Here is a 13,913-nt window from a genome sequence, read left to right as displayed (position 1 = left end):
TGACTGTGCCACCTCCCCCACTGGTGCCTCTCTCCTGCCTGGGACAAATGCCAGCCAAAGCCCTTCTACCCAACCTTCAAGGACTGGCTTCCTCCTCTTTCTCTCCAGTTCCCAATTATTTTTTGCAGTATTCTAAACCAATACTGCCAATGCCCCTGAACTTTGTGGCCCCAGAAAATTTCATTTTTACATTCCTTGCTTTGTATGTCAGAATGCTAAAATGTTGAGTAAGAACTAGTCCCAAATCAGTCCTTGATGAATTCCATGACAGAATTGTAAATCAAATCTTTGTCTTCTCTCTATTTCTTGTTCCTTTCACACACACATGCACACACACACACACACACATAGAGCAGTGCCTTACTCACAAGATCCTCCTCCTCCCTCCTGGTCCTCCTTGATGAACACTTATGAGCAGGCCAGTTCCCCACTCACCTTTGTCACCCTCCAGCCACTTACACTGCCTGTCCACTGCCTTTTTTTGGGTCATTCTTTACACCCTTCTGCTCCTTCTCTCATCTCTCTAAACAGGATCAGGATGGTTTACTGCAAAAACATGACTATATTTCCCGTGGCCTCTCATGTGCTTTGATGGGACACTGTTCTGACCAAAACTAAATGAAAAAAGAACTGTCGTACCCTGTCTCAGTCTGGGAAAGAGCCTGAGCACAGTCATCCCAACTGGGAACTGGTGGCCTGCAGTGGGCTGTTTTCCAGGCTGCTTCTCAGGCTAAATAAACCATTAGCAATGCCAAAGCAGCCCAAATAATTCCTCCATAAAGCATGGAAGTTACCGATGTCGAGCGGCTGGTCAGAGTGTGTTCGGACAGGAGGCTGCTGCTTCCTCCGGACAATCTCCACGATGAGGGATGAAGAGAGATGCTCAAACTCCTTCATCATTATGACTTGATTAAAATGGGACTCCTTCACCACAAAGTTCAAGCAATGTTCCTTAAAAACACACCAGTAATAATTAAAAATTTTATGGTTTATTGTTTGAAGTCATCTTAAAGTATCCCATAAATGTGACCATGTTACATGTGCCATCAGCCATCCTTTCCTTAGGACCCTCCATGTGGATCCTCCAGCTGGAACCATCAAACCATAATATCTTTATCCTTCCTAAGTGACCATGTAGGGTCCCACTTGAACATGGAAATCAGGACAGTTCTAAGCACCTAGAAAAACTGGACTAGAAATACTAACAAGGAAGAACTTAATTGTTTCCCATTTAGGTGCTCCGAAGCTTTCTAAAACAGGAATCTCAGGAGGCACCAAAAACCTCACGGAGCTAACGAAGATTGGTTGCTATCTCATAATAATTCTTAACATAATTAGATACCAGAAGTTAATTAGAAGGGTGAAGAGATCTTAACTCTTGACACTATCCATTCAGGGTCCAAAGAGCTTGCAGGATTCTTTGTGTAGGTTTTGCCTGAACCTTTTACATGAAGGCAGCAAACAGTTCGAGAGCTCTGGCAGGCTCTTGTGTGATAAACTTCTTACAAAAATCAGTGTGGTGGAAAGGTGACAAATGAACCAGACCTAATGCTGAACAGCTAGAGACAAAAAAAGGGCACTTCACTTGCCAGTGTGAACCAAGGCTTTCCCTCAGTACACTTTCATAAGCAATAAACACAATCTACACCAGCTCACCATAAGGTGGGTACAAATTCACCCAAAGAATAGTTACTACTTCCTGTTTTCTGCCAGGTTATTTCACCTGAGATCCAAATGGATCTGTCAGGATGAGCAGACTTCTGCAGAGGACCCACCCACGAGGACTAACACACACCTGAGCAGACAGGATACCAGCTCAGGATGATCCCGACTGACTGGAGCTGTGTGGAAGAGCCCCTGTCACCCCCCAGGCAGGCAGGGCACGTGGGGGCACCTGGCTGACCTGAGATTATTACCACCAATGCTTGTGCTTCTGGGCAGCAATGCACCACAGCCCTGTGCACCAAAGGCTGTGCCAGCATTTACATACGTGATGCTGACTCTGCTGCTGTCCTCCTGGATGGCTTTCCTCCCCCAGATTCAGTGCAGGCAAAGTGCCTGAGGAAGTGCTGGTGCATACTGGTTTCTCCAGCCTCACTGTGCTGTCAGCTGCCAGCAATACAGTCACTGGTATGCACAGCCTGAATATCATCAAACAGGCACTGCGTGGTCCTGCTCTGGCCCTTGGACTGGGGGCAGGAGCTGCCTCCCTGCAGCTTCAGCAGAATCAGCTCTGGGCACTGTGGTGGGATCAGCCCAGCCCAGCACATCCTGGGCTGCAGCCGGGGGAATCAACTCTACCCTGACTGTCAGCAAACACCCAAAAGCCCCTGACCCACCACACAGAGATGGAGAATCACAGGCACATTTTGTTTTTCAGATCAAAGGCCCAAGAACAGAATTCAGTTTTTCCATCAGCCCTAGGGGAAAGAACCTGCCTCCAGACTCTGTATTTATAACACAGCGGGACCAGGAAATGCACTGGTTCCATCTTGCTGCAGCGAGAGTGAACTGACGAAGAGCCAAAGTCACTCTGCCCTTGACATTCTACAAAGCAGATATGGAAAAATATTGAGCACTTAGTGAAAAAAACCTACAAAATATCACGAGCCACTGCAGGACAACCTGCACTAAATATACTCGAGTAATGGTAATTATAGGAAGGATGAATTTGCAAAAGCTGATAGCTCCGGCAAAACATTACTTACATAAATTTTATTTTTAAAAATTTCTTATCAGTTACTTTGTATGCAGAATGTGATTACCTTTAGCTGATCCAGCTGAAGCTTGTTAGCATTCTCACACACAATGAGCACGTTCTGCAGATCTACGGATGCTTCGATATACTGAAGGCAGAGCTGTTCCAGTCGAGAGAGCTTGAAGTTTAAGGCCAGTTTGTACACATCCATAATGAGTAACACATCCTGCACGTGCCCTGAAATTGCAAGAGACAAAACTGCGGGAGAGCTCACAGAACAAAAAGAGGAGCCCTTCCAAAATTATTTCTTTTTACGTCAACCTGCGCAGATGGAATGGTAAGAATGGTCAGCAACTGGAGTATTTTTACAGAGAAAAGATTCCTCTCCTGGTTAGATAAAATCTGAAAAAAGGAGTTTCAAAATTGAGGCACTCAACAGCCACCCTGAAGGATTTTTGGACAAAGATTTTGTGACAATCTGGACCACAGTTTTTTAAAACCCTCAAAAGAAAGTGAAGTCTCTAAAATCCCTGACAAGCTCTGGAGCTTGCAGCCCAATTTCCCACAGTGCCCAGCTGCCAACAGCCCTGCCAGAGTCCTTGGGTTTTACACAGTATTAGCAACCAGCTCCCTGATTCTGACAGGCCCTGGTGAAGGCACTCTGTGCTATCACTCTGTGCTTGTGTGTGCACAGATCTGTAGCCGGTCTAGAAGAGAGGGCTGAGGTGAGAGAGGGGCACTGGGGACTCTCCAGACCACTGCAGTGGGGCTACTGGCACACCAACTCAAGGAATAATCCCCCACAGTCTTTGCTTTCCTCACAGGAGATCTCTGCCCATCTGCTCTAACTACGTTTTAATAGAGAAAAGCCCTCTTGCATGTCTCGTGCCTTCCCTGTGTCTAATTGGAAAATCCCATTTGATAAGCATGCCCAATTCCATTAGCTCAGCCTCTGGATGGCTCCCCAAGGTGCTGCTCTCTGAACTGAGAGGAGCAACTAGGAATAAAAATGGGCAGGGCAAGGCCACTGGAGGATCCCAGCAGAAAGGGAAGTGCCAGCAAGAATCTCTGATGAGCTGGGGGAAGGGGAGCAGGCTGCCTGGGAAGCCTGTAACAATGGGAAGAGATCAAGGGTACAAGCCTTCCCTCGGTCTGAGTCTGTCCCGAGGTGAGGGGTGCTGAGGGTCAGCAAACAGCAGAGAGAGGGACCTGGCAACGTCAGCAGAAACCAAGGAACAGATTCCCTCATCCCCACTCACTGGGATCATTCTCAGACAGGCCTCCTTGCAGGAAAGCCTTGGCACAACTGCACAGAAATCATTCCTTTTCTGAGAATCACCTTTACAGAAATGAAAGATCCTGGAGTGAAGCTGAAGCAAAGCTCAGTGCTAGGACAGCTGTACCTCACTGTGCCCTTCTGCAGCTTCCCCAGCCCCAGCAGCTGAAGTTTTCCTGGTGTATCCAATGGTATCCAGCCCCACTCCCATGGCCCCACAGCCCTCATCACTCACACAGCCAGGATCTGGATTTCCTGTGTGGGCACTGAGAGATCTCTGGTTGTTACTTCACAGCCCACAAGCGTTTTTAGCTCCAAGAACTTCGATTAATGCATCAAATGGATTTTTCCTTTCTTGAGGCATTTCTTTGGATTGGCATTTTGAAGAGGTGATAAATACTGACTTGCTCTGCCTTTCTGTGTGGGCTCAGTTTGCAACGGATCAAAAGAATAGCAGAAAAAGGAAATAAGCCAAGCCAGGATACGTGGTTCTTCCAGGCAGAATACCGTGATATTCAAAACACCACAATATTTCTGTTTGTTTGTTTGAGGTTTCTTACACCTTTTGGAATGATCAAGAACCTGTTTTTCCTTAATATTTAAAAATAATTAGGGAAAAAAACCCCATGATTAGTATGCTCTGATAGAAATGTGCTTTTTTTTTTAATCTCAGATCAGTAACTGAGTGCTCAGAACGGGACTGGTCATCTGCAAATGCTTGATCCTGCTGTCTCAAAACAAATGTTTGCCCCTGGGTGCCTGTGTTACTTTACCCTGACCCTGCTGCCCCTACCTTTGCGGGGGTACTTTATTTTATCTGTGTACAGGAACTGCATGAGCACCTCGAAGGGCTGGGCCTCAGCCTCTCGGATGGGCACTTCCAGCAGCGGCTGCAGGCGGCACAGCTTGACATTCCCACCAATCCCATCCTTCTGGCACGTCGTGTGTCCCTCATCTTCAATGTCTTGCTTTGATTTCTAATGAAAGAGAAAAACCACTCAAACACGGCACAAGGCTGTGCCAGCTCACACAGGTCACCATCAAACCAGAGGAGCTTTCTCCTGACTCCACATTCTTCAAGACCCAGGGTCTCTTTAGCTTTAGGATTATCTTCAAGGTGACAAGGAATTCATATGTCTTAGACTTGCTGTTCCATATCCTGTGACACACATGGATCAGAACACAAGTGAGCTCCTGGATACAGCTCAAAAGCAAGATGTCAGAGCAAGGGAGGCATGAAGTGCACTGAGCTCACATTTCTGCCCACAGCAGGAACAGCATCGCTCTGTGAAGAAGGGAGAGGTGGGAGTAGACCCTGTCTCGCAAAATCAGAGCTCAAAATGCTACACAAAAGTATTTTAAACCACTCTGTTACTTTAAGTTTCACTTTGACAGCCTTTCCCTACAGCCTTTCTGGTTGTAAAACAATTAAGGGGCAGTGAGGCATCCACATGTCTTACTGCTGCTTGTGTGCCACGACCTCCTCAAGAGCCATTAAATGTTTGCTGCTGAAAAGCTGGACGTAGCTAAAATTAATGGACAATGATCAGAGGCACCAGAGGTTCAGCTCTGGAACAAGTCAGGAAATATGAAGGTTAAAGGGAACAGAGGCAGCTCAAACCCTTAGCACTGCCTTCCTTCTCTCTAATCTGTCTGATCTTGTGGGCCATCCCCATGACACGCAGCTCTTACCTCCCCAGAGGGAAGGGCACACACACCTCCCTGGGGTATTCCACAAGATTAGACCTCAGACAGCTACGAGAGCTTCCACGAACCACACTGCCAAATCCAGATAACTGGATTAACTCTGGCTCCTCCATATTACACTCCTGACACACATCCAGTAGTCTCCATTAATACTAATGATCCTCTTTATTTGACTTGCTCAAGAGCACCTTAGCATCAGATGCTGCTCCGGTCCTACAGCTGTCTCAGCAGATAACCTTTCTCTGATAACCTTATTCCCAAACCTGGGCAGAATAAGCCTTACCTTGCCACAAGGTTATTACACTTCCAAAATACTCACCTGTTTCAGCCTCTCCCTGGCCTGTATGATTTTCTTTTTCAGCCACTTGCAGCGAGCGGTAACGATCGCGGTGTGCCCTCGGACTCGCTCCTCCTTCTGCCAAAGGCAAAGGCAGAAAACACATGAAACTTTTATCCCCAAATCACATGGTGGTGGCAGATGGCAGAGGTTGTAGAAACCTGGGCTGAACCCCAGGTTACAATACATTTGAAGTTAGAATCAAAGGCAGCCTGGCATCTGCTCTGCACATACAGATGAAATTCAACACTTACTTCCCCAAAGGCTGATGGGAAACACCATTTGGGAAGAGCCTGTGTAACGTTCACTGAGTGGAAGCTGTTGTGTAGGTTCAGCATCACAGATACAGCTTCTTATTCTTGCATCTGATTTTCAGTTTAATTTAATTTTCCCTTTTCAAAACAGCAGTATGGTTTTTGCTACTGTTCTCCATAATCTACTTCCCCTGATGTTGGGGATCTGTTCTCTGAGCTCTGCAAAGCTTTTTCCAATTTTTTTTTTTTTCCAAAAGGAATGCAGGTAGGTTCAAATCTCTCATGTTTTTCTTCAGGAAACCTGTCCTTTGTAAAATTTTTAGACTGTTTTCATTACTCGAGAATCATTCCCCTGTGCGACTTTTTCTCATTCTATTTTGTTTCATGGCTCTTGAGATGATAATGGGTCTGGAAACCACTGACCTGCTCTTCCCAGGAGGCAACTGGGACCTGGGAGTACAGAGGTCATTGGTGTATTTTTATATTGCAACTCTATATAACATGCTCTGATAAATTCAGGTTAAGTCAGTGACCCAAAGACCTTCTCAGTTTAAAAGTTTCTTCTCCTTTGCAGCTTTAAAAATTTATTTGGATTAGTGCAACTTACTAAACCGGGCAGACAGTTCACCAGTGATGCTGCTCTTTAAAACTTCATTCCCAGGGTTTCTGGCACAACCATTGCACAATTTGCTTTTTCCCAGCAAACACTACACACACAGTAACACCCCCATTGGCACCTTTCCAATAAATTTTACTCACCTCTCCCAAAACAAACTCCAAGTCACTGAACTGCCTGTTTTCCCAGAGCCTTCCATAGTCTTCATGGAGAGTGCATTTAGGGTAACAAGAAAACTGAAAAAAATAAAACCCCACAGAAGATAGAATTAATTTCAATGGCTATATGAACTTCCAATCTCAAATCACCCTGGAGAAGAGGAGCCTGAGGTCAGACCTCAGTGGGGTCTGCAGCTTTCTCACGAGGGGCAGTAGAGGGGCAGCTCCGATCTCTGCTCTCTGTGAGCAGTGACAGGACCTGAGGGAACAGCTGGAGCTGTGTCAGGGGAGGGTTAGGTTGGATATCAGGAAAAGGTTCTTCCCCCAGAGGGTGCACAGGCTCCCCAGGGCAGTGGGCACAGCCCCAAGGCTGACAGAGCTCAAGGGGTGTTTGGACAACACTCTCAGGGACAGGGTGGGATTGTTGGGGTGTCAGTGCAGGGCCAGGGGTTGGACTCGATGATCGTCGTGGGTCCCTTCCAGCTCAGGAGATTCCAAGATTCTATAACCAAAAGTGCCCATGTTTCATCTACTATCACTGGATTTTCTTATTAACCCAACCCCAGTGTAGTACATAAAGTAGAATGTAACAAGCAAACCAAACACATGCAAGGGTTCATGGTGAGGGCAAGGACAGATAACAAAGGGGAACATAGAAGAACTCTGTCTCATCACAACTTCCTGATATGAGGATTTGGAAGCTGGGAGTCTCTCCTGCTCTCAGGACTTGTCTAAGTGATAAAAATAAACTTCAGCGTAGGTGGGATTTGACCTGGTGTGACTACCTTGAATTTAAAATCTTCTATTCCCATGGTTCCTGGGGGCTGGGAGTGGGAGTACTGAATGGAGATAAAACCTCAGTACAAAATGCTCTGCCTCAGAGCTCTGAACAGGACAGAATATGGAGAGGAACAGTCAATTCTCAAAGAAACAACCTGGCAAATCCCATCTGCTACACTTTCCAATGACTTGTCAAATTAAGTTGTCCTGATCTCTTTAGGACTTTAGAAAGCACTGGAGAGCTTGACCTTACCAAAATGTCTGTCCAGATAACATTTCTCAAAAGATTTTAAAGTCACATATTGACCTTTGGCAGCTGAATCTGAAATGTAGAGGCTGCCTGCAGGAAGGACATGGAACAAAAGCCGTGGAGCTCACAGTGAGCCAAACCAGACACTCCACAGCCAGAGCCAGAGCCAGAGCCAGAAGGATTCCCATGGAATTGGTGTGGATGTGAGTATGTTTCTCAGAGAATTACCTGGAACCTGTACATCTCTCCACTTCTGATGTTATTGTCCACTGTGCCGCCAAAGATGTACATGGCATCTGAGATAACGGCTGCTGCGTGGAAGAGTCTGCCACTGGGTAACTGGGGAGAGAAAACAGGGCATAAGCAAAAAGAAAAGGGCAAAATAGGAGAGGGAATAAATCATAGCCTGTTCTTCTGCCAAGAAAAAGGATCTGCTTTTAACAGATCAGCAGTGAGAAGGGAAAATCAGAGAATCACAAAATATTCTGAGTTGGAAGGGACCCACTTGGATCATGGAGTCCAACTCTTAAGTGAATGGCTCATACAGGGATCAAACCTTGGCGTTATCAGCAGCATGTTCTCACCAAACTGATGTAGTCTGAGGTCATACACACACTTGCACCCTGAGATTCACATCTATTATATTTCAAGATTGCTTCCTAGTGTGTCTAGAACATACCTTCCAGTCACACTGAAGAACACCCACTCCCTGCACCTTCTAACCATAATGGTACCTACATAGCACTCTACATATCATGACAGTTACAAAATATATCGTTTACAAAACTAAACTCAGTGTCAACTTTCACATAAAAAAGTAAAACGTGCTTCCAGAAATAAGCAGATTCTGCAAATGTGATTACTGTGTGGAGCTTACTCCAAATATTGCCAGGAACCTGAAAGGTAAATGATCATCTACCTCAGCAGGACTGAATCCCAGGCCTGTGAGTGCCTGCCTCCCCCACAGCTTGAAGGGCTGAACCATCTGGCTCAGGTTTCCCAGCAAAGCCCAATTCCGAACAGGAGCCCAAGCTTGGAGCTGTTGGCAGAGCTGGCACCTCAGAGCCACAGCCACGTCTCCATCCTGCCAGCTCCACAGAAAGTACAGCCCCCCCCCCTGCAGCTATTTATAGGGCTGAGGGATGGCCCCATCCCTGCAACATACCCCACGCTGGAGCTGCAGCATGGGATGATTTTTTGACACGGGAAGAGTTGCTGCAAGCTGAAGCCACCGTGACCCTCCTGCAGAGGACAGACCACAGCATTTCTACCCACTTCTGAGGTTACACAAAGGTATGTGATCACATCAGCACATCTCACTGAGAGCTCACAGAAAGGCTGCAAGTGCTGAGAGAAACTTCTTTTTTTCCCCTTAGTTTGATCAGTCTTGTTTTGTCTTCCAGGCAGTAAATCTGATTAAATCTTTGCCAACAAAATAAAAAGCCCTCTGGTATAAGAAATCTTTGCTTCTTGTACATATTTATAGACACCACTCAAGTAAACTCAGACATGAAACAAGATTATGTTTATCTGGAGAGGCAGATTTTCCAGGAAACCATGCTGACTGGCAGTTCCCATTCCCACCGACTCACCCCTCTCACCACAGCATCACACAACGGCCTCATTTAGCCTGTTACTCACCACACTTTCCATGACTTGTTCTTTTCCTCAGACTACAGCTTTTAAGGAGACAATCCCCCAGCCAGTAACTAGGACCAGGGTGTTTTTCTCAGATGTACAAACCACAGATTTGCTCACCTTAAAAAGCACATTTGCCCATTTAAACACACCATCTGGATTCCTCTGGATGAACAAGATGCCTTCTGTCTCCAGCATGTTTCATGGATTCTATATCAAAGAAACTTCAGAGTTGGTGCTAATAAATACTGTAATGGGAGGATTATGGAACAACATTGATCTCTTAGTACATTCCTGCCTGGCCCCTGTTCGATACCTCTTTGAAAGAGGATGAGATCCCTGTCAAATATCATCTGTTTTCTGTGGCCTCTGCTCGTTATTGCAGTAATCTCATTAACTAAATAAGATGTACTGATTGAAATAATCAACCATATTATGGTGGGTTAAAAATACATCTGTCACCTTTATCAACTGGAGCTCCAGCCTTATCCCAAAACATGAAATTTGCTTGCCCAGACCTACTCCCACACAGCCAGGCAGGCAGGTATTAGCTGTACTGCAACATCCTTCTCACAACTAACTGCCACTGAAACCAAACAAAACAGAACCATTCTGTCAGAGCTCAAATGCAGCTCACCTGCTTTAGACTTATTCAGGTCATTTTCCACATCTTTTTTTTTTTTTTAAATAAATAATATTTTAGCTTTGAATTTAATTATAATTCTCAAAATTCTCTAGTATTTGGTTTTTAAAAGCTGCCATTGTATTTAACAACTACCTTATTTTCAATCAAAAAGCCTTACAGCTTTGCAACAACTGGTGCCAGAAAACAAACACAAACCACTTGAATATTTAACAAAGTAAGACCACAGTTGCCAGTCACATCATGTTCAACTCCAATTATCTGAATGGGACGTTGTGACAATTATTTTTCATTTGTAATGGCTGCTACTGGCCAAGGAACCAGAGCTCTGCACTTATACTAATAACTTAAGCAATCAAACAACTCCACTTTCTAAATACATTGACCACATTTTTAAAGAGAGAAATGTAAAACATGGAAGGACATCCCGGAACAAGGAAGGTCATGTCCAGTTCATCAAAACATTGTGCAGCTGAGGGTTTCAGGGTGTTTGTTTTGCTGAATCAGAACAGCAGAATTCAGGCCAGCACAAATTCCCCACAGGGAGATGACAAGTGGTCACATTCTGATGCCACCCGTGTGGGGAGCAACACTCAGCTCTCCCAGGACCAAGGATTTGGCCAGAGGAAAACTTTGTCCCAGTGCAAACCAGGGGAGCTGGGTCCTCAAGAGAATATTCAGGAAAAAAAAAGGTTAATAGAGCTCAGGAGCACAAACAGCTGGAGAAACATAAACAGCTGGAGAGACATGCTGGTCCCCACATTCCTCAATCACCAATTCCAGACACCCAGAACCTGCCCCATCTTGATTTTTTTTACTGGGAGACCTCCCAAGCTGCCAAATCCAGCTGCTGAATACACTCAACTCAGGTAGAGTTTATAAGGAACAGCTACAAAATACCATCTATTTTGCTACCCAGGATGGTCAGAAAGCATGAGAGGAAACAGCCTCAAGTTGCAGCAGGGGAGGTTTAGTTTGGACATTAGGAAACACTTTCTCCCAGAAGGGGCTGTAAGCATTGGAACAGGCTGCACAGGCAGTGGTGGAGTCACCATCCCTGCAAGTGTTCAAAGGTGGGTGGATGTGGCACTTGGGGACACGGGTTAGTGGTGAATAGGACAGTGCTGGGTGGATGGTTGGTCTTGATGATCTTAAAAGTCTTTTCCAACTGTAATGATTCTATAATTCTATGATTTAATTCCTTCTGCTGGCACAACTCCAGATGGTCGTGTGTGTATCCAAAAGGATTTGTCCTTCTCATTCCCAGTGCATACAGGAATGCTAAAAATCACAGACTAAAAGGCACTGCCAAACTGAATGCATCTGTCAGCTCTAGATCTTGTATTTACCACCCCACCAACATGATCTCCTTACTTTATTAGCAGTGCCTGACAAAAGGAATTCTGGATTCCCTCCTGACACCTCCAGTGATGGGGGCTGGCACCCCTCTGAGCTACACTACTCTGTTTCATCTGTTGGAGTGGCTTCTCTATTTAAGGTTAATGAGATTTGCATCTGAGGCTCTTCCCAAGCTGGAATCTTTGCTTTCAAAAGCAGACCTCATTAGTCACCTTTGCTTCCCCTTCAGTACCCCCCTCCACACTGCCAGGATGACTCGAGCCATCATTTTCAAAACACAAGTATTTCACAAGTCTTTTTCTCTTCCTCATTTCTTGTGCTCAGACTCACCCTGGACCCTGTCTAGGCAGCTCAAATGGAGTTTACCCTGTGCTGCTCATCAGGGTTCTGATTTGACTCCCAAAGCTGTGCATTAGTGTTGCCTCTCCCTGTGCCAGAGCACCCAGCAATCATTCAAATTGCCTTGATTACAGCCCTGAGCATCAGCTTTGGGGCTGAGCACACATACCTTAAAATAAACTCAGTTAAATCTGTGTAAACCCCTACATAAACTCACTGATTTAAATTTTGACCTCACCAGGAACACATTTAGCTTCATTTAAAGTCCTTAATAAATTAAGTTGAAGCAATGTAAAAGTAAAATTAAATAGTTAAAAAAGTAAAATTAATCATTTCCACTCAGGGGCCAATATTAGTCCACTCTATGCAATTTAGAACTTGCATGTGCAGACTCAAGGCTTAAATGGTTCTTGGATTATACCTTAAGTTAAAATAGCTGAAGCTAAATTGCAAGGGAAAAAAAGGAGCAGAGAAGTAAAGCCATATACAAGGCTGAAATTTCTCTCTTCTCCTGGAATAAATTTAATTTCCACTTTTGAAGTCTTTTTCACTTCCAGGTGTTTCTTTATTTACCTCTGAGTCTGCTGTAGGTGCTTGTTTAACTGTTGTTATGCTGAAATGTAAAGCAAATACATCCCAAGATTTTTTTAAACCTGTTCTCCAGAGGGCAGGGAGGGAGCTTCCCCTGGGGCAGATACTCTCAAACACTCTGGGTCGGACACCTGGTTACAAGATTTCAAAACAACAGTGTGTACAAGTAGAGATGGAAGGCACGAGAGACCAGACATGGAGCAGGATTGCCTCGCAGCTGCAGCTCCAGATGATCCCTGTGTATCCAGAACACTCAGGGTCAGTCCAGAGAAAGCTCCACGGTCTTGTTTGGAGCCCATGACTGTGATTGAACCATTTCACAAATTAGTCACATACTTTTCTTCTGGTTTGTGCAGTGACAGAGGCACACAGCAACAAAATCCTTCACACTAATTGCTTGTTGTCTGCCTTCTTCCTCCCATGGCTCTCCATGAATCCCAGAATGGCAGAAGAGTTTGGGTTGGAAGGGACCTTAAAGCTCTCGTTCTACCCCCTGCCATGGGCAGGGACACCTTCCACTAGACCACATTGCTCCAAGCCCTGTCCAACCTGGCCTTGGACACTTCCAGGGATGAGATGAGAAGCTGAGGGGTTTGCTCACTGCAAGCAGGCAGAACACAGGTCACAAAGATGGTGAAGAGGAAATATCCCTCAGTTGTTCCCACAGCCTGAGACAGCCTTCTCACATTTTGGCTTGATGAAAAAACAGGGCAGATGGATTGCTCCAAAGTGACAACCTGTGCTTTATTCCAAAGCTGACCAACACACTGGAAGAGGATAAAGTAAAACCTTTTTGAGCTGACAGGCCCCAGCAGGGCAGCACTCACAGCCCTGCCCATGGCCCAGCCCAGCTCTTCTGTACCACTGGCACAACTGGGGCAGGGAAAAAATGGAACTTTCTTGTAGTGAGATTCATCCTCTTGGCTGTGAGGAAAGCATTAGCTACGCTGTTCCTGCAGGCTGTGAGTGCTTGTGCTGTTGCAGTGCTTCTCTTCTCTCTCTGACTCCTTTCTCAAACCATTTTAACATGTTTCTGTGCTTTTTTCCCTGAAACTTCAACAATATGGGCAATACTAGGAAACAGCTAAAATCAAATCCTCTGCAGCTGTTTCAAGGCTCTTCTTTGTCACTCTCAGCTTCTCAGAAGCTTTGTTATATTTACAAAACAGATTTATAACTGTGCAAACGTTAACTCTCCTCACACTCAGCTATAAATGAGCAGGTATTATGGAGGTTGACTGTTGCACTGAACTCCAAAGCCAGTAAC

The 13,913-nt window shown here is 45.3% G+C and overlaps 1 protein-coding gene across 1 annotated transcript in view; it reads right to left on the bottom strand.

The window, feature by feature from the left end:
* LZTR1 (leucine zipper like post translational regulator 1) overlaps positions 1-13,913 on the bottom strand; it is a 34,945-nt gene that overhangs the window by 6,558 nt on the left and 14,474 nt on the right. The window contains exons 10-15 of the mRNA XM_064636025.1: positions 8,305-8,415; positions 7,032-7,124; positions 6,001-6,096; positions 4,768-4,951; positions 2,766-2,935; positions 795-951 (exon numbers count right to left, since the gene is read on the bottom strand). Of these exons, the coding sequence (XP_064492095.1) occupies positions 795-951; positions 2,766-2,935; positions 4,768-4,951; positions 6,001-6,096; positions 7,032-7,124; positions 8,305-8,415 (811 nt within the window). The remainder of the gene's footprint in view (positions 1-794; positions 952-2,765; positions 2,936-4,767; positions 4,952-6,000; positions 6,097-7,031; positions 7,125-8,304; positions 8,416-13,913) is intronic.

Source organism: Pseudopipra pipra, chromosome 25 (assembly GCF_036250125.1).
Source record: "Pseudopipra pipra isolate bDixPip1 chromosome 25, bDixPip1.hap1, whole genome shotgun sequence".
NCBI lineage: Eukaryota > Metazoa > Chordata > Aves > Passeriformes > Pipridae > Pseudopipra > Pseudopipra pipra.
Note: the sequence above shows the minus strand (reverse complement) of the source record. Positions and strands in the feature narration are given on the sequence as shown.